This window comes from Mytilus galloprovincialis, chromosome 14 (assembly GCF_965363235.1).
Source record: "Mytilus galloprovincialis chromosome 14, xbMytGall1.hap1.1, whole genome shotgun sequence".
Lineage (NCBI taxonomy): Eukaryota > Metazoa > Mollusca > Bivalvia > Mytilida > Mytilidae > Mytilus > Mytilus galloprovincialis.
The window spans coordinates 14,489,332-14,508,773 of NC_134851.1; the positions used below are offsets into that span (position 1 = coordinate 14,489,332).

The 19,442-nt window shown below is 30.9% G+C and overlaps 1 protein-coding gene across 1 annotated transcript; it reads left to right on the forward strand.

Moving 5' to 3' along the window:
• Window positions 1–843: 843 nt before the first annotated feature.
• On the forward strand, window positions 844–17,238 carry LOC143058693 (myeloperoxidase-like). The gene is made up of 12 exons (XM_076232152.1): window positions 844–995; window positions 6,093–6,230; window positions 6,916–7,095; window positions 8,290–8,332; window positions 9,029–9,132; window positions 9,673–9,771; window positions 10,242–10,334; window positions 11,686–12,187; window positions 12,942–13,142; window positions 13,528–13,694; window positions 15,229–15,337; window positions 16,335–17,238. Exons 1-12 carry the CDS (start codon window positions 932–934, stop codon window positions 16,399–16,401), a joined length of 1,767 nt encoding a protein of 588 aa, XP_076088267.1. The 5' UTR covers window positions 844–931; the 3' UTR covers window positions 16,402–17,238.
• Window positions 17,239–19,442: the final 2,204 nt, after the last annotated feature.

Below are 19,442 nucleotides of genomic sequence, written 5' to 3' on the forward strand. Positions count from 1 at the left end.
AGATACATATAGATTTATTAACGAAAAAAAAAATGTATAACAAAAGATTTATAATGTATGTCAGAAGAGTTATTTTCGAGAGTAAATTTTCATCAGGAACAATCACTTATAAACAATTGCAATTCAAAGATCGTCAATTTTCGAAATCATGTAGAATCTTATAACAAAATGGGGCATTCAATGAGTAGTCTATTTAACGCTATTTAAATAATAATATACAAGAATGGTACAACTGAAAAAATGTAATGCATAATATTTTATGGTGTTTTGTTTGATATACAAACAATAAAAATGTAATTATTTTTGCAACACCGTGTAATGTTTTGTTAGAAGTAATAAAATTCCCTTTTCGATCTGCAATTATACCTTAATATCAAAATGAGATTTTAATTGGACCTACAGATCGTATATGGGTTTTCATTTATATATAACCGTATATTATTATTGTATCCGATATATATTTACTGAACAAACGTCAGAAATGTCGTTAGAAGATTTTTTGGCAACATCGTTTTTTTTTCTTTATACAAACAAAATACCCTTTTTAATCCGTAATTATATTTTGATTGATGTGGCATAGATGTTACATGAAGGTATACCCAAATATACACAAATACCCGACTATGTCGTCATTTAAAATAAATACATGTAATATTAAGGTAAATATATTGCATATGCACCAGGTAAACAAAGATTGCTGACTTGAATACTTAACAAAAAAAAAAAAAAAAAAAAAAAAAGATGTGTCTATTTGATAAGTAGTTCTTGTCGTCAGGGAAGTGTAAATAACTCCACTGATTGGTCAACACAAAGGGGTGGCTTTCATCAAAGTAGGGAAAAATATATAACCTACATGTATAACATGTATAAATAGCAAAACTCTTTCTATCAGTTTGCATTTGGAAGAAAACATTTATGCAAATATTCAGCAATGAAGTCTCCATTCAGTCTGGTCTTCGGCATAGTTTGTATTTTGCAAAGGGCAGATTCTCAAGGTATGTTATTTAAAACAGCTATAGTTAAGTTATAGGTAAGTGGTTTATTTTGTTGGACAAATTCAATTTAGATATATTATAACGGTTCTAATATTTTCTTATTTTCATTGATTGAGATTAAAGGTTTCAATTGTTTTTACTTACTGGTATATGAATTGTGAAAAAGACAACTCTGCAACAAAAAAGGGTTGTTTCTTCTTCCTTTGTTGTTTTTTACGAGTTTAGGCACACCTTTTTGTAACTTTTGGCCCTCAATGCTCTTCAACTCTGTTCTTCTTTTTGCTGTCGAACTTTTTTCATTTGAGGGTCACTGGTAAATCTTGTGGGGACGAAACGCGAGTCTGGTGTATTAAATTTTAAAACCTGGTTCCCTTTGTTAGCTATTATTCATGTGTTTCTTTGTCCTATATGTTCTCCCATCTATTTGTACTTCAGTCCTGTCATGTCGTGCTGTCTTTTTAAAGTTATATTTAACATTGCCATAAAAGCGGCAGGTTTGGCATGCTACAACACCAGGTTCATCGCATCTTTTTTTCTTGAATTGTCCTGTACCAAGTCAGTAAAATTGCCATTGTTATAGTATAGTTCGTGTCTGTGTGTGTTACATTTTAATGCTGTGTTTCTGTTGTGTAGTAGTTCTCCTCTTACATCTGATGTGTTTCCCTCAGTTGCAGTTTGTAACCCGGATTTTTTTTTTATCAATCGATTTATGAATTTTAATCAGCAGTATACTACTGTTTTCTTTATTTGTCTATAAATTAATGTTATGTTTTCTGAGGCCATTGAGATGATAGCGGTATTTTTTGTAGTACACTTTTAATATATTTATCGTATACCGGTAGAACGCATATATAGTTTGAACAGCGAAATGGTAACAATCATATACCCTAATTTCTTATCACCAACCCAGTAGCCAGTGCACTGGCATGAAAATACGGATTTTGTGTAATTGGAATTTGCTACAAAATTTTAAACTATCTTAAATTAAGAAATGCATCTGCCTCATGCAAAGCTCTGATTCCGTGTCCGAATTTGGTTATACTTTTTTCCTTTATTTGGTTTCCGTTTAATACGCTTTGAATTTTAAAATAGTTTTACCTCGAGCATCTCTGAATACACAATGATTTCATCTGGTGCAGAACAATTTGGATTGTTTACTAGTATGTTGTTACTATAATAAATTATGTTCAAGATGTATGTTTGATGTATATTAAGAAATGAACTAACAAGTCACGATACAAAAAAAATGGAATACCTACCATTTAAGAAGAAGAAAGAATGCGCCTTCTGTTAAAAAAAAATTGAAATGAATATTGTCTGCAATTGAAAGCAGACGTGTTTCACTACGTGTACTTCTATATTATCAGGTTTACCAATGATATTACTATGATATCGTTTTTTTATCTCGCGCATCTTGAATGACATACACTTATCCCAGTTAAGTTGAATGCAAAAACGCTGAAATCATTAGATTATATCGTCGGATATAACGATAGACATAACATTTATATGGTATTTCATACTCGAGTAATTGTTTTCGAATACATTTTATATCAATGATATCACAAGTGAAGGGAAATGTTTTTTTTTATAACAGTAGATACCTGTAATTCTTTATATAGTTTCACGTCTAAATGTACACAGGTTGCTTTCAAAGTACGTGTACATTTAACAAAATGATCGTTTGAATATGAAGTCAAATAGTAGTGATTCATTCATAATGCTAGGAATACAAGTTTGCTGACTTGTAATCTTAAACGATTGTGTTATCTCTCTATGTGTGCCCATTTTCATCGATGACCTACCTTCGTAATTCCAAAAGCCTATTTGCTATGATTTTAAATGCGACATGAAACTTTGAATGACGGGGATGTGAAAGTTTTAAAAACAAACATCATGCCATATATAGCATGCTAGCTAAAAAGCAGAAACATTGACGTACGTCTCTCATATTTTATACTTGACATGAAAACCACATGAACAACTAAATGAATTCAAATTTTAAAAGACAAACGTAATTGAAACACTTTGTGACCCTACAGAAACACATAATCTCTGTCTTTAAGAATAGATACTCATTAAACATTAGTTTACTAAATTTACTGGAGGTAATATTAATGACAAATGACTAAAACGACGTACATAACTTGTAAATTTTAGTGCTATGATTATACATTGCATTGGTACTTCATCGATGGTATCGTGGTAGCGCGTTCGCCCTACTAGTAGAGATTATGTAATCGATTCGCGGCTGGTTCAAACAAAAGACTTGCGAATTGGTATTTCTTGCTTCTCCGATAAGCATGCGGCATTAAGGGGTAAGATCAAAGACTGGTCGGCTAGGTGTCAAAGTAATGTGTTCGCGTAAGATGTAACACGTTTGTCTTCCTAAGGATTTTTTCTTTGAGAACTATCATGTTAAAGTACAGCCTGGCGTATCAGTCTAGTACATTACAGGGTGAATATTCATAAAACATCAACATGTTTCAGTCCTGAATTTGCTTATTAATTGCTCACCAGACACAAAGCAGCCACGCATCATCGTAATCAATGACTTGATTGATAAACCCATTTCCTCGTATTTACTGTTGGTAACAAATACTTTTCTGGTATCGACGATGAAAATATCATTACGATATACATTTTTATACTTGAAGAAATATGTCTGATTATGTAATATAACTGTGTGCTCAAAATAGTACTATAGTACAGGTTTTCCAGATTGCTTGTTTAAATTCATTAAAACCTCTTCATTTTATTTCAAAGAAATAAAAGTTAAATAGGTGTTTTATTATTCTAAAATAAAAAAATATAAGGTTTTAATATTTTTTCTCGTGCATTTAAAATCTGTTCTGATCAAACATCCCTACAAGGCTGAACGTGCGCGGATCCTTTTGGTATAGTAATAACAAATATAAACGATATAATTGAATCAATTAGTATGTATTAGCAATTTTTGGAGGACTAACCGATATACCTTTTAAATATGTTGATGACATTCTAAAACGTTGACATCTATAGTTAATAATTTCATAGAAAAAAGTCTAAAAATTAGTTATGAAATAGATATGTGCTGATTTACTGATTTTCACGTTGGGGTTAACATTGAATGACGGAGCAAATTATTCGCTGTTAAATTCATTTTTTGTCCTTGTAAGGCATGTGCAGGGTGACCCTAGAAAAGCGGAACATTTTTCTTGATAGGTTTTGCCAAAAAATGCTTTCGTGAGTATAGCTATTATCAGAAAGAAATACGTGTAAAAATAAAAAAATCGAACAAACAATACTGGTTCCTTACGATGTTTTTAAGATATCAAAGTGATATTCAAATTCATATTATTCTAATTTCATAAAATTGCAAATTATAAAAACCACGTGTTTTCATGTTTAATGGGCAATTAACTCAGTACAATTAGGATGTAGTATACTAATACAAGTTAATAAAAAGCTGTTAGACTTAGAATAACATTGTTCAAAGCCACTTAGACTTATTTCAACCAGGAATACCAGCAGTCAATAAAACAATAAAAGTGACAGTCTCAGTTCATTCGATTGTTTTTCAAGTGATATGTACTTCAAAATAAATTGTGTTTCAAGACAGTTTTATCACTTCCTTATTAAAGATATGTAACACCTGTACATCTTTCACGTGCTGCAAATACCTTAAGAAATACAGAACGTATATAACTTTGGTAGTTGTTTATTTTTAGATAAAACTGCACTTTTATGGTTTTATATTCGATTGTTCTTCTTCATGCTCTAGTAGACGTGACTTTGCAAACATTTTTTTTTGGGTTCATCCTGGTCTAGTTGTAAGACTTTTTTGAAGTTTGGCCTTGTTTTAAATATAAATTAGAATTAATGTGTAACATGTTATTAACCTAACCCTTTTCATATGGACATGCAAACTATTACTTGGTTTCAAATTGACGGTTATTAGGTTAGAGGTCTGAGTTGTAGAAAATATAAAACATAAAACAACACTATAAATATTTAAAACAAATGACAATGTCTAGGCGTATATATAAATGTTATTAGTTGTTATGCATTTACCCGATACACCATGAATATTCAAATAGTTGTTCTAGCGTGCGAGGCAACATGTGTAAGTATAGTTTAAGGTGGTACCTAACACTACAGGGAGATAACTCTGTAAAATCAGCTTAACGTTCTAATTACGTTGCATTGTTAAAGAAATATTAAGTTTCTCAATGATCAAAATTAGTGTTTGTCAAACTGCTATGTAACCAGTGTATTTTTCTGACAAAATGGTTGGTTCAAATTTTTTGAAATTTTGATATTTTAGTCAAAGAGTCAAAGTAAATACTTTGACAAAATTTTATGAAAATTAAACGAGCCAAATTATTTTTAGTCAAGGTGTTGGGTACCACCTTAAATGCACGGAAATATGATGAAAATCACATGACTTTTTTTTATGTCGAGTTATCTCCAGTTCACAATATGTTGTATGACGAAATTAATAAGCTTTGAATTCAGTGTACATTTCATAGACATTTTGAAAACTGATTAAAATAATATATAAGATTTTTTTTTATTGTATGAAAATTAAACACATATTATCAAATTTATTTCGTAGTATACAAAATATTAAACATAATAGAGATGTTTTCATGTAAAAATAAAAGTGCATTGATTACGATCGTCCCAAACGCTTTTCTGAATTTATGAAAAGGAAGCGATATGTTATAACGAAGAAAACTATGAGATACATTCGTGCGGTTAACTGTGTATTTATAGGCTATTTTCAATGCTGTCATTTGTCCTGTTTGTGATCTGTTAAGCAAAATTCGTTAATAACCGGTTTTTTTGTGGTGCCTCATAATTATATACTATTTTTTATATTGCTGCTAGACATACATTTACAATACCAAACATCATAATACACAAATAACACACATGACAAATGAGTCCACGTTATATTTTCAAAATCCAAATAAAATACTAATAAATGCCGTTCGTTCACCTTTTTTTCTGATCGGAAAAATTCAATGAACGCCTTCTCAATACGCAAATGATAAGGATGAAAGTCAGTTTCATCTTATAATTATTTTTGTTTAATTACTTGTTTAAACAAAGCTTGTGATGAGGATGCTAAATACAGAACATTTGATGGATCTTGTAACAACCTTGAACATCCAGGATTCGGGAAAGCTAATACTTTGTTTGAGAGATTTGTAAATGAAGATGGAAACTATATATTTGATTATTCAGATGGTAAGAACATTATTGTTTATCTTTTTTAAAGTATTTGTGTCACTGTTTGGCCACGGACTTATTTTCTTTCCAAATTCCTTAATTATCAGGCAAATTCTGTATATATTTCACAAAGTGATGAAGAGTCGTCACATCAGCATACATAAATGTTGAGTATCAATACTAAATTCATACGGATATGTTGTTGACATTAATTTAGTATATCAACAAAGTAATGACGTCAGTGCTTCGGAATATGTTCGATTAAATTACATTTCTCCTACACCGAAATCAATTTGACAAGATCTATTTTTTAATATAGTATTCGATATATGAACTACAAAATCATTCAACAATAAGTTGTAAAGGACACAAAACTTTTTCTGCTTCTCAGCAATTTAAATCAAACTTTATCATTCTGATGTTTTGAACATTCCATTTGTCATAAATACAGTTATGTTATCCCGTTTTCAGTTTATTGAGTTTTTTCTTATTCTAAATTCTAGCATAGAAATCATATAAAGTAGTTTTAAATTTAAGTAATTACCGATATAATTTCCAAGTTTACCTTATAAAGAATATTTGGTAAACTCTGTTAATTATATGTACAACTCTTACCATTTTTAAAAGCGTAACTCACACCTGACTAAATATAGGACTTAAGTACATTTAAACAATCATTTTGTACATTTGTACAAATTTGTAGGAAAAGGATTACCCAGAGTTGCACAAAATGGTGACGAATTACCAAACGCTCGTTTAATATCCAAAGCAATAATGGACGAAGATTTAGGACCACCTAAACAGAGTGATAAAACCAGGTCTGCCCAGGTTGTCTCACACGCTCAACTACTAGCTCACGATGTCTTTCAAACTGAGATACCATGTAAGAACTAAATAATAATTATTCCGTCTTGAAATATCGCCAATTTTACAGAACATGGATATAGGAAAATGTGGTGTGAGTGTCAGTGAAACAACTCTCCATACAAACAACAATTTATAAAATTTGTACGGCATTCAACACGGAGTCTTGGCTCACATCAAACAAAAAGCTATAAAGGGTCCCACAATTACTAGTGTAAAACCATTCAAACGGATAAACCAACGGTCTAATCTATAATAAAAACGAGAAACGAGAAACACGTATAAATTACAGAAACAAACGACAACTACTGTACATCAGATTCCTGACTTAGGACAGGTGCAAATATTTTGCAGCGGGATTAAACGTGTTAATGATACCTTCTCCCTTTTCCGAAACAATAGCATAACATCATAACATAGAAAACCACACGATAAAATATCAATTGGAAGGCTTAACTGAATCACAAAACGTAAATTAACACACTATGAACGAATACATTTGATCTGCGATACCTAAAAAACAAATGCACAGTTAATAAGATATTAGGGACACACATTCAAGGCCAAAAAGCAAACAAACAAGTCCAAACAAAGCATGGCAAGACATCACTGCAAACTATTTAACCCGTCGAAAATAATGGTTTGTTTATACATTTGAAATACATGAAATAGTTATTTTTAACTTGGCTTTTATCAGAATCATTTCACAATGGTACCGTAAGTTTTTTTTAAAGGTATTGGACAGACGAAAACATATTTGAATGCCACATTTGCAACTTAATAATTATAATACACATTTATTTTTTTTTCAAATGGCTATGTAAAAGTTACAAACTAGAGAGGTAGAATACTTGCCAATTCTTTGACTGAGAAATTATTCATCCAACCAAAAACGATGGACTTTTACACAGTATTGCTTATGTTGTCTGTTAGTAATAAACGCAATGATCAAAGTCATAAAAATGTATACCCTGTTAGTAACAGACGCATACATCAAAGTCATAAAAAATGAATAAGAAAAATGAATAAATCGTGACGACCAGTTAAAGAAAGACGGTCATGACGTATTTGACAGGCTTGGGGTGGGACAAATAAAAACCGTAGCTGGATTTGTCAATCCTCTCTCATCTTGGTATGTTACTGAATAACATGTGCAACTCTGAATGTCATATCACAGATAGTATTTAAAGTTAATGTTATTTTTATTTTGAAGCATTTTCTGAAAACAACTGCTGTGAAAACCAAAACAGAAATAAGTACGTACTTAAAGCACGTGTAGAATATATCGACAACTTTTTTTATGTCTATTAATCACATTTTGAAAATCAATTGAAAATTCTAGTTAAGCATTATTTAACCAAAAAAAATATATCGGAAAAAAAGAGTCAGAAGGTATCAAGTGGACAGTCAAAACTCGCATTTCGAAGAAAAACTAACAACGTCATGGCAAACAATAAAACGTAGACAAGACAATACCCATAAAACTATAGAAAACTAGAATGAGTAACACGAACCCAACGATGAAGAAGGGGTGAACTTATTTGCTCCAAAAGAGTTAAAAGTTTCTGCTCAACATTTGGAACTATAAGTGTTGTTCATGTGTTTGATTACGAGATGAACTTATGCTAAGGGATTTCATGTTATTTTTATGGAATGTATCATATTATTACTATTCAATGATCATAAATAATCGTTATGAGTATTCCATGCTATGGCGACATTGTCAACGTTAACTTTAACTTAACATTAAACAAAGACTTTATACTATGAAAATTACCTTGCCCTTTTTACCGTCATCACTGTTTTTCTATGATAAAATATGATGCACTCACAAAATAAAATTTGAGATACTGGTTTTACAGAAGTCGTCAGTAAGTTTTGATCTTTCATGTATGTTATAGTCAGGATTAAGAAATTAAAAAAAACGTATTTAAAATAAGTTTTCTTTACAGTCGTGACTTTTGCTTTCCACTTGAAATCCCCGAGAATGATAAGGATTTGCCACCAGGATGTATTAACTTTGTAAGATCAAAAGGACAAATAGACAAAAACGGAGGTATGTTAATTGTTAAAATTAAAACTTGTTTTATCTAAAAAAAAAAATCCCCCTTTTTAGTGATAATGGCCCAATATGAATATAAATTCCTACGATAAACTATTGTTTCTTAGCTTTACAATCTTGTTAGGCCAATTCTAATTAATTGCATAAAATAAAAAATAAACATAACTTTTTTAGAAACTGATTATCATTCCGAATGTCATTTAAAGCATACAATTTTTTTTTGCAGTAGTCAAATACAACAGTTGCATAATGTCCTTGTTAAGAATACAATTTTCTGTCAAAAGTCAGACACTTTCCAATCTGAGGTTTTCTAAATAATTTGACATGTATATTGACTTACCACACTGGGCAAACATTTTGTTGAGAACTGCAGCTCAATATCAAGACATCATTTGTTTTATTGAAGTATTTATGTTACAATTAATTGTAACTTCTACGACGATTTAGGTTCTGTCTTATTTATTATTTTATTATTAGAATATTATTTAAAGTATGTGTATTTTGTTTAATGTATGAAGTTTATTAATATTACAGTTAGACAACAAGTTAACCTCGCAACAGCCTTCGTTGATGCCAGTGTTGTTTATGGCAGTACTCCAGAATTGATCAAGATTTTGCGGGTGCCTGATAGCTGTGAGTATTTTTGCTTATTTTTTTAGAATTTTTGTTTACTATAAGTTATTAAGTTTTTAATTTAATGTTTACGTAATGTGCAAAAGATATACTAAACTGAATAAGCAGCGATATTTTGTTTAATGCCTGTTCAAGATGATACTCTGTGGGATTTTGTTTACTTTAGTCTGTTGTCTTTGTTGGCTGCAGTTAACATCAAGTGCACAATATAATTATCACACCATAAATAAAATAAAATTATCTTTTAAAGATCAAAGTATACAATGTTTTAAGAGGTCAATAACAACCATTGAAGGAAAAAAAAGCGAAAAACACCAAACATATTATATTTTTAAGACTAAGGTTCATTTGTTTTGTTTGATAACGTATGTTTACATCTCACTACAAAAAAAAATAGTTTTATTAATCCAAATACACAAATGTTGAAATTACAAAGTAAACACTAAACGTTATTTGATTGTTTTTTGCAGATTTGTTGAAAACCGATGACAATCTTTTACCCTCACCTGCTGGAGTAAACTCATGCTTTAAACCAGTTACACCTAGCAGATGTCCTGTCGCAGGTATTAATTATTTTTGATAAACAGACAAAAGATAGCAAAGAAACATTCAACCTCATAAGTAAAAAATTAACTGAAAACAACATGGCTTAAAAAAAACAGTCAAAAAACAATACCATTACTAAAAAGATAATACAGGAAAACTACAGACTGAGCTACACGAACCCGATGATAAAAATGTTTTTTTTTAGGAATCTGAAAGGGTTATTAGATATTGATCCACATTCCGTTTCCGTCGTGTTTCTAATGGTAGTACACACCCGGTAATAAGTCGAAAGTATTCTTTTGTATATTTAAGTATATATACATACAAATAAGTTACCTACGTTAAGTCAATTACAAATATCATTGTTTGCATATTCAAAACGATCTAAACATAGTATGTGATGACAAACAAAATTCCAAATAAGTAAAATGGGAGGCCTGAAATTTGAAATAACATTCAGTTCAAGCTCTCACATTTAAAATACATGTCTCCAGTAAAGAACGATGTCAGTTATTCTTCCTACCATAATGGATTTCTATTTTGCAAATATATTGATAGCAAATCTTTAACGTGTTATGTGTGACTTAATCAAAGTATACAGGTTGATAGTTTGATTAAGTCAACCGTCCAGAAAAAAATAAAAAACGTTCACTCGGACATCAACATGTCATCAGTTTTTTATCGGTGTTTATTATGCAAGCAATAATATTTTACCCCACAAGACTACATATTGTATTAATTGAAAATGTTCGTGGAACTGTTACCTCTTTTAGGCAATCGGTTAATGTATCAATACGTATAGCGCTATTCCAACATTCTATATTTCTATGTAGCTATTATAGAGTGAATAAACAAAGACTAATTAGCTGCAGGAAATGTAAATGTATCCCTTGTATAATCATGTTTCTAGTTAAACTAAAAGAAAAGATATCTAGCGCCTGGAAAATTGTATAGTTAATTCAAATGCTTCTTACTCTTATTTTATTTTGTCTGTGTGATGTCGTTTTTGCTTTCCAAGTCGTTTTATTTCTATTTCATGTAAATTTACCAATTTTTTTATTTTAACTATACTTAACACGACCTTCGATTTCCAACTGCAATATAGAGTTTTTAGTACACAATGTTTTTAAAATCCACAATATAAAGAATGTAATCACTGTGGCATCTCAACCTAGAGCTCCAATGGTAATTTATTGTCAGTGATATGTTTGCTTCTTTTCTTAAGTTACAATAATTAGTTCTCCATTATCGTGCCTGTTATACCCTTTACAGCCTGTTGACATGCTGTACACACATGATATCGACATTGGATGTTTCAATTTTGTATTTAATCTTCAACATTTACGTATCACTTGTTTCATTTTGTAGGCGACAATCGAGTATCGGATGTACCGATGCTTAGTGTTCAGCATTTAGTTTGGCATAGGGAACATAACCGCATTGCTTCAGAACTGCGCACACTGAACCCGCATTGGAACGATGACACTGTTTTTCAGGAAGCCCGGAAGATAGTTATAGCTATGTTTCAGCATATCACATACAATGACTTTTTACCTCTTATTATTGGTAAATCTACAATGGAGAAATTTGAATTATTTTCGGAAGATGTTGACGACGATGTGTTTGATGACCAATATGACGATGATGTTAATCCACAAATTCTAGATTCGGTCAACGTTGCTGCACATCGTTTTGGTCATTCCCAACTAACAAACGAACAGAACTTTGCCGACGAAAACTGCAAAACAGTGACAGTCAATAAATTGGAGGATATCTTTGAAAGTCCTCGACTTACTCAGGAGAATGGTGGAGTCAATGTTCCTTTTATTGGAAGACATTTAGCATGTTCGGCCAGTAACATGATTGATAAGTAAGTCATAATAGGGGGAAAGTCTGAAGCCTGTTGTACTGTGGTCGGCTTTTGTTGATGTGGTTAATGAGTGTTGGTTCTCGTTTCTCGTTTCTCGTTTATCTATATATATTTATATAGGGAACATTGTATTGATTAACTTCCAGTGATGTTTATTACATTGTATGCAATGAAATGATATGTGACATTTTGTCTGTTGTTCTAGACATAATGCAACTTTACTCATATCGAGTATTTCCACATCTGAGACAAAGATATATTCTGCAAAATTTTACGAAGTGCCAAAATAATCATAAAGATTAATAGGGTGAAATCCATGTTGATATTATTTCTGTTAGGGGGCGATAATTCTTTTAACTTGAAATTATTTCAAAAGTCAATAGCACATGTATCAGTAAACCATATTCAAACAATATCCGAATAGTCCATCCAGTAACTCAATTATAGTCATACCAATGTCATACTATTCTAAATACACAGTTCGACAACCAAAGTTCTGTTTGAGATGGTCGCTGTCAAATATTTGAAAGACGTGTTTTTCTTGAAAAGTCGTAATTATTCAAACAAACTTAAAGGAAAAGCGGAAAAACTAGAAGGAATCATATCATTGCAAGAGGTATTGAACGCATACCTTTGGTGAAGAAAAATAGTACCGTTTATGCTATCGATAATGTTGATATTGAAAGTAAATATCACCAAACTTTATTCAATATAATCGTATGTCTATTCTTAATTAATTAGTATTTCATTTTAGCTTCATAGTCGATGGGATGCGCAACAAATTATTTCGTTTACCTGAAGCACCAGGATCTGATATTGTCGCCAGAAACATACAGAGAGGGCGGGAACATGGAGTGTCCGGATACAACACATGGCGGGAACTATGTGACCTTAAACCTATGAAATCATTCAAGGAATTTGGAAATTTTGGAAAGGCACTTGAAGAATTATATGAGTAAGCATTAACGGTGATAACCCCCTTTACTCTTTTTTGTTGTTGTTCGATTATTTATAGCTTTTTCTTTTCTTTTGACGTTGTTCTTTTAGTGTTAACCGCAATTGCTCTTTGATTTTGTTTATTGCTGTATGAATGTGAAGCGAATGATTTATTGGTAATTATAGACAATTCATCAAAACACAAATAATATTGGAGATCGTTTTATAGAAACCTTCATTCCCATATTTGCTAAAATTATAATGAAAGAAATCATAACTTTATCATTACCAAGTTTCAAAATCAGGTGAACTTATGATACTAATTCTATTCCTATATTCGGTATACAGGTTATAATACTACACATTGTACACTTCTGTAGTACATTTACCCCCTTTGTTTTCAGGGATCCCGATGATGTAGATTTATTTGTGGGTGCTATGTTAGAAGAAGACCCAAAATTCAATGTTGGACCTACGTTCCAGTGTTTGTTGGGAATGCAATATCAACGAATCAAACGTGGCGACAGGTTTTGGTACGAACGACCAGACGAGGAATTTTCATTTACGAAAGGTAAACAGAACGAACGTTATATATTGTCTATTCTTAATAAGAACAAAGTAACAAATATCATACATAGTTATTTGTTTTCAATTCCATTTCACGCAAGTGACCTACCAAATTTGACTATTTACCATGTTTGTCATAAAATGAGCAACACGACGGGTGCCACAGGTGGAACACGATCTGCTTACCCTTCTGGAGCGTCTGAGTTCGTACTACTTAGTTTCAAGTATTCTATGTTGTGTCTGGTGTACTATTGTTTACCTGTTCATATTTTTCTTTTCTAGCCATGGCATTGTCAGTTAATTTTTTTATTTTAATTTTAAATTCCTCTGGTAAGTTGACTGTCTCTCTGTTATCTTTTGTCCCTCTGTTACGAAGAAAGTAAAAAAAAAAAACAATCCTACATATTTTCTTTCCTTCTTTTCTTTTAGAGGAAAAAGAGCTAAAATTCAAATTATATTTCAATGAAATAAAGTATTGTTATTAATATCATGGTTACATATCAAGGTTTAAGAAAATCGTCAAATATACAGATACAAACATTGCTTTATACATTTTGACTTGACAGTATATTAGTGACACGAAATACTTCAGAAAAAAAGAAAAAAGAAAATTATACAATTCAAATAAAGCATCGGTGAATTAACAATCTTAAAACAATTTAAACCATGAAAATATTTTCTGAATAATACAAAAGCATGATAACACTGTAAACATAAGAATACCAGATCGATTTCAAAATTATATATCATTATAATCATGTGTTTAATTGTGTTATTTCGTATAAAGAAAGATAACCACATGTTAAAACTTTGTTGATTCATGCTCCCTAACTCAATTGTTTATTCAGAATCTGAACTGTTATGATTTAATTGTTATAAATTGATCTTGATTAATCCACACCCATTTAGTACTTGGTATCTTAGACAATTTTTGATTAACATTAGTGCTCGGCCAGTAATTGACACAATATGTTATTCTTGATACAGATATATTACACCACACTTGTTAATACATCTTGTTAATTAACCGCTTCGGTGTATCAAAGAAAGTTTCCCGATCGCACGTCAATACAACATCCATGTTTAAGACTAAACAGTGTTAGGTCAATATACACTCGAACCCTGATTTATTTTTAACTTTTAAAATATTTCAGTTTCATAAGAACTCACTTTTTCCTAATTACAGGTAGCACAGTATTTGTGCCATCAAAGCAATTTTAATGTATTGTTTCACGTTAAAAAACAACTTCAGAAAAGGCGATCATTTCTTGTCAAGAAAAAATCGTTATCAAATTATCCAGTTTCGAGGGCAGAACCTGTCCTCATGTGATTGTAAATGGTATAACTAGTAATTGATTGTTGGTTGAAAAAAAGACATCATTAATAAAACTGTCATTATCAAATTCATACTGAAGAACGATGATCAAGAACCATTTTCTTAGAAATAGTTTAAAAAAAGAGGTCAAAACCAGATTTATTTCCCTTAAAAAGATCAAACAAATATACCTTTTTATTTTACAGTGTAAATTATTTTTCAGAGCAACTAAGATCTATAAAAGAAAATACACGTGTATCCAAAATATTTTGCCGTAACCTTGGTATTAATACTATGCAGGAAAATATGTTCCTCCTCCCACAAAGAAAAAGGTAAGTAAATATTGCAATTTTGTTACAAACTGCGAACTTTTGTTACCAAAACAAAATCTCGTCGAAAAAACAAATATAGACGAATTCGAACGCTCAAACTAGCATAAATCATGTTTAGTTTCTTCCTTAAAAAAATACTTGAGTCTATGTCTGTGTTATATAGTCAGTTTATAACTGTATCATACAAATATGTCATACAACAAAAACATATAATGCATGGTATCTTTGCCAATGAAAGATCAGTCAACCAACAGCTGGATGACATAGATAAAGATAACTATTCACCAATCGGCCTTTAACAATAAGCAACATTAATATCATATGGAAAGCTATTTGGGGCATTGGCATGACAGAATGTTTAACTATTCACACGACACAAAGGGACTCATTAATATATATTACAATTAATTACAGCAGATATGACAGTGATGAACAAAGGACAATTGTCGAATTACAAGCTTTAGTTAAGATAAGACACATGAACAAATATGTATTTATATTGACATAGCGTGTTGAGCGAATTTAACATTACTTATATGAAAATAAGGGGACCTGGTACAATTACCAGTGAAACAATTATCGTACCGAGTAAACTCAATTATATGTCACCATACGGCTTTAATTATTTTTGAATTTACTTTGCTTAGGTTTTAAAAGTTTAAATAATACTCTAAGGCACACATTGTGTTCAACAAAAACAACATAATATAGTATACAAAATTATTAATTGGTCAATAAATATTAAAAAAGCCAATGTTACCTGTTTGCAGAAATTAGTAAGATATGCAATTCATTGCCTTGTCACATCTATATAAACCTTACGAACAGTAGCAGGTTTGCATTCTTTTTCAAATATTTTCTATTTTGTAAAAGAATAACAATATAGTATATGCCAATACATATAATTAACAGAGCTATATATATTTCCTTTTTCTGTTTTGTACTTTGTTAAAATGTAGTCTCAGTTGTTATAAAAGGATGTTTTTGTTTTTGCTAGGAACAAGAGAATACCTTGTGACGATATACCTGACGTAGATTTATCTCTATGGAAACAAGCGCCATAGCTATTCTGATTATTCATCATGTTCACGACAGTTTTCTTTCATTTTCATTTTGATATGTTCTATGAGCAATACTGTGTTTATTTTAATATGAGGCAGGAATTACCTGTGAATGGGGACGAAGTCTATGATTTTTTTTTTAAATCAACAATGTTAAAAAGAGAAACGGAAATACCGTAACGTTTCCGATTTTGGTTCTGTTGTTAGGGATTTTAGTTGTGACGTTATTTAAGTTATGATGTCATATTCAATGTAAACAAAGAAACGCTGTCATCAGGTAACGTTTTTTTAATAACAAACATATTTTTTTAAATGAATTAGTATTAGTTCCTTTCTTAGACTGATAAATATACATTTTATTCAAAGTCTCATGTAAACAAGACCGGAAACGGAAGTAGATTTCTGCGCCGATCCGGAAATTCAAAAACGCGACAAAAAAAATTGAACGATTTTGAGTTCATTAGTACAATGAAAAATTCGGGAAATTTTCCCGTTTTTTTTTTTTTTTTTTTATTGAATTTTCTACTGTAATAGGGGACTTCGTCCCCATATTATTAACATTGATTTTATGATTCCTTGATAAACATTGATTCTATGAATTCTAGTTTTATATATATTTTTGTTATCTGACAGATAAAAGTTTAAATATGAAGACTTTATTGGTGTTCTGTACATGTTGTAAAAACGCAGAAGATGCCATTCAACAAATATGATTATTCCAATGTAGATAACAATGATAACGTCATGTTAACGCCATAGCTTTGAAAACAAGTCATGCATTAAAAAACTAGCGTGGTATCGAAAAGATGAATATAATACACAATGTTTATTTCTATAAAATTTCACCCATTGCTTTCAACTATCACAGTCATGAATATTTGAATTTAGCACTTAAGAATCAAGTACGTTTGACGTTTTGTGTCATTTTTGCTTCTTTTTTCATGTACGTGTTAAATGTTTATTACACACTTCCATCAGTAGTTTACCCGTTCAGCTTTTCATGAAAATATCAAGCCCTTTAACACATTTCGAATAAAAAAATAAGGTAAAGATAGAGTAAACACCAACATTCACAAGAACTTCAGATTGAGTAAACCCTAGTAAACGTAAAACGTAAGTAAAAGACAATATCAGGTAAATTACAGATCAGACTTGTGTATTGATATTTGGAGAAGGAAACAAAAGTCCGCTAATATGCTGAGACATTGACAAATCATATCATTCAACCAAATATTGATCGAAGTGGAACATGCATGCTCCTCACTAACATACTGTATTTGGCCTTTTAACTCTCTTGATTTGGCGTCAATGACGCGTTTCCTGTAAATTAAAACTGCACATAATGATAATTTGAGATATTTTTGGGTGTTGTCGACCGCATCACAATCCTCCTCATATTTTGTTGATTTTATAACTCCTTGGTAACAGTCTGAAAAACGTCATCTAACTTTCCAGGAAAAGTTTTTTTTTTTGATATTTTATCTCGATCATTAGCCGGTTGTTTGCTACTAAATTATGTTAATTTAGAAACAACATAATTTGAACAGTACTCAGATGGTAGCATGAAATCCAGCATAAGAATAATTTATTGTGTTGACATTTTTAATGACTCCTACTATGCATTCTTAATCTCCTAATACGCAATGTACATACAATTTTTCCACATTTTCAATTGTCTTAACAGATACATGTTTGACATTTTGCTTCAGTAGCTCGATGTACATATTCTTTTGATTTGAGTTCTCCGATGTTTCCAAAACAACAACACACTTCCACAAGTCTGACGTTATCTGACAGATGACGTTTTCTTTTCAAGGTTGATTCGTAAAATGCAGGACTTATTAGTATAATATTTTTGAATTCATATCAGATTATCAAAGGAAAAATTGCTTATCGTCCTAAATGATCTCCTTTGTGTTGTTTGACTAGCAAGTGTTCTAATTATTTTGTTCGTTAATAAAATATGTACAATAAACATGACTTTTCATTTTGATATGTTCTATGAGCAATATTGTGTTTATTTTATTATTAACATTGATTCTATGATTCCTTGATAAACATTGATTCTGTGAATTCTAGTTTTATATATTTTTTTGTTATCTGATAGATAAAAGTTTAAATTTGTACGCGTTCAATGCTTATTACAGACTTCCATCAGTAGTTTACTCGTTCAGCTTTTCATGAAAATACCAAGCCCTTTAACGCATTTCGAATAAAGAATAAAGGTAAAGATAGAGTAAACACCAACATTCACAAGCACTTCAAATTGAGTAAACCATAGTAAACGTCTCTTTTTTGCATGCTGATCAGGCTTTGAGAATCCGTCTATGTGTGACAATCAAGTAAAAGACAATATCAGTAAAATTACAGATCAGACTTATGTATTGATATTTGAAGAAGGAAACAAAAGTCCGCTAATCTGCCGAGACATTGACACATCATATCATTCAACCAAATATTGATCGAAGTGGAACACTCATGCTCTTCACTTACATACTGTATTTGGCCTTTTAACTCTCTTGATTTGGCGTCAATAACGCGTCTCTCGTAAATTAAAACTGCACATAATGATAATTTGAGATATTTTTTGTCGTCGTTGACCGCAGCATAATCCTCCTCATATTTTGTTGATTTTATATCTCCTTGGTAACAGTCTGAAAAACGTCATTTAACTTTCCAAGTTTTTTGATATTTTATCTCCGTCATTAGGCAGTTGTCTGCTAATGACTCCTGCTATGCATTCATTATCTGCTAATATGCAATGTACATACAAGTTCTCCATTTGAGATCTCCGATGTTTTCAAAACAAAAACACACTTCCACAAGTCTGACGTTATCTGACAGATGACACACGTTTTCTGTTCAAGGTTGATTCGTAAAATGAAGGACTTATTTGTATAATATTTTTGAATTCATATCAGATAATCAAACGAGAAATTGCTTATCGTCATAAATGTACTCATTTGTGTTGTTTGACTAGCAAGTGTTCTAATTATTTTGTTCGTTAATAAAATATGTACAATAAACATGACTTTCCATTTTAT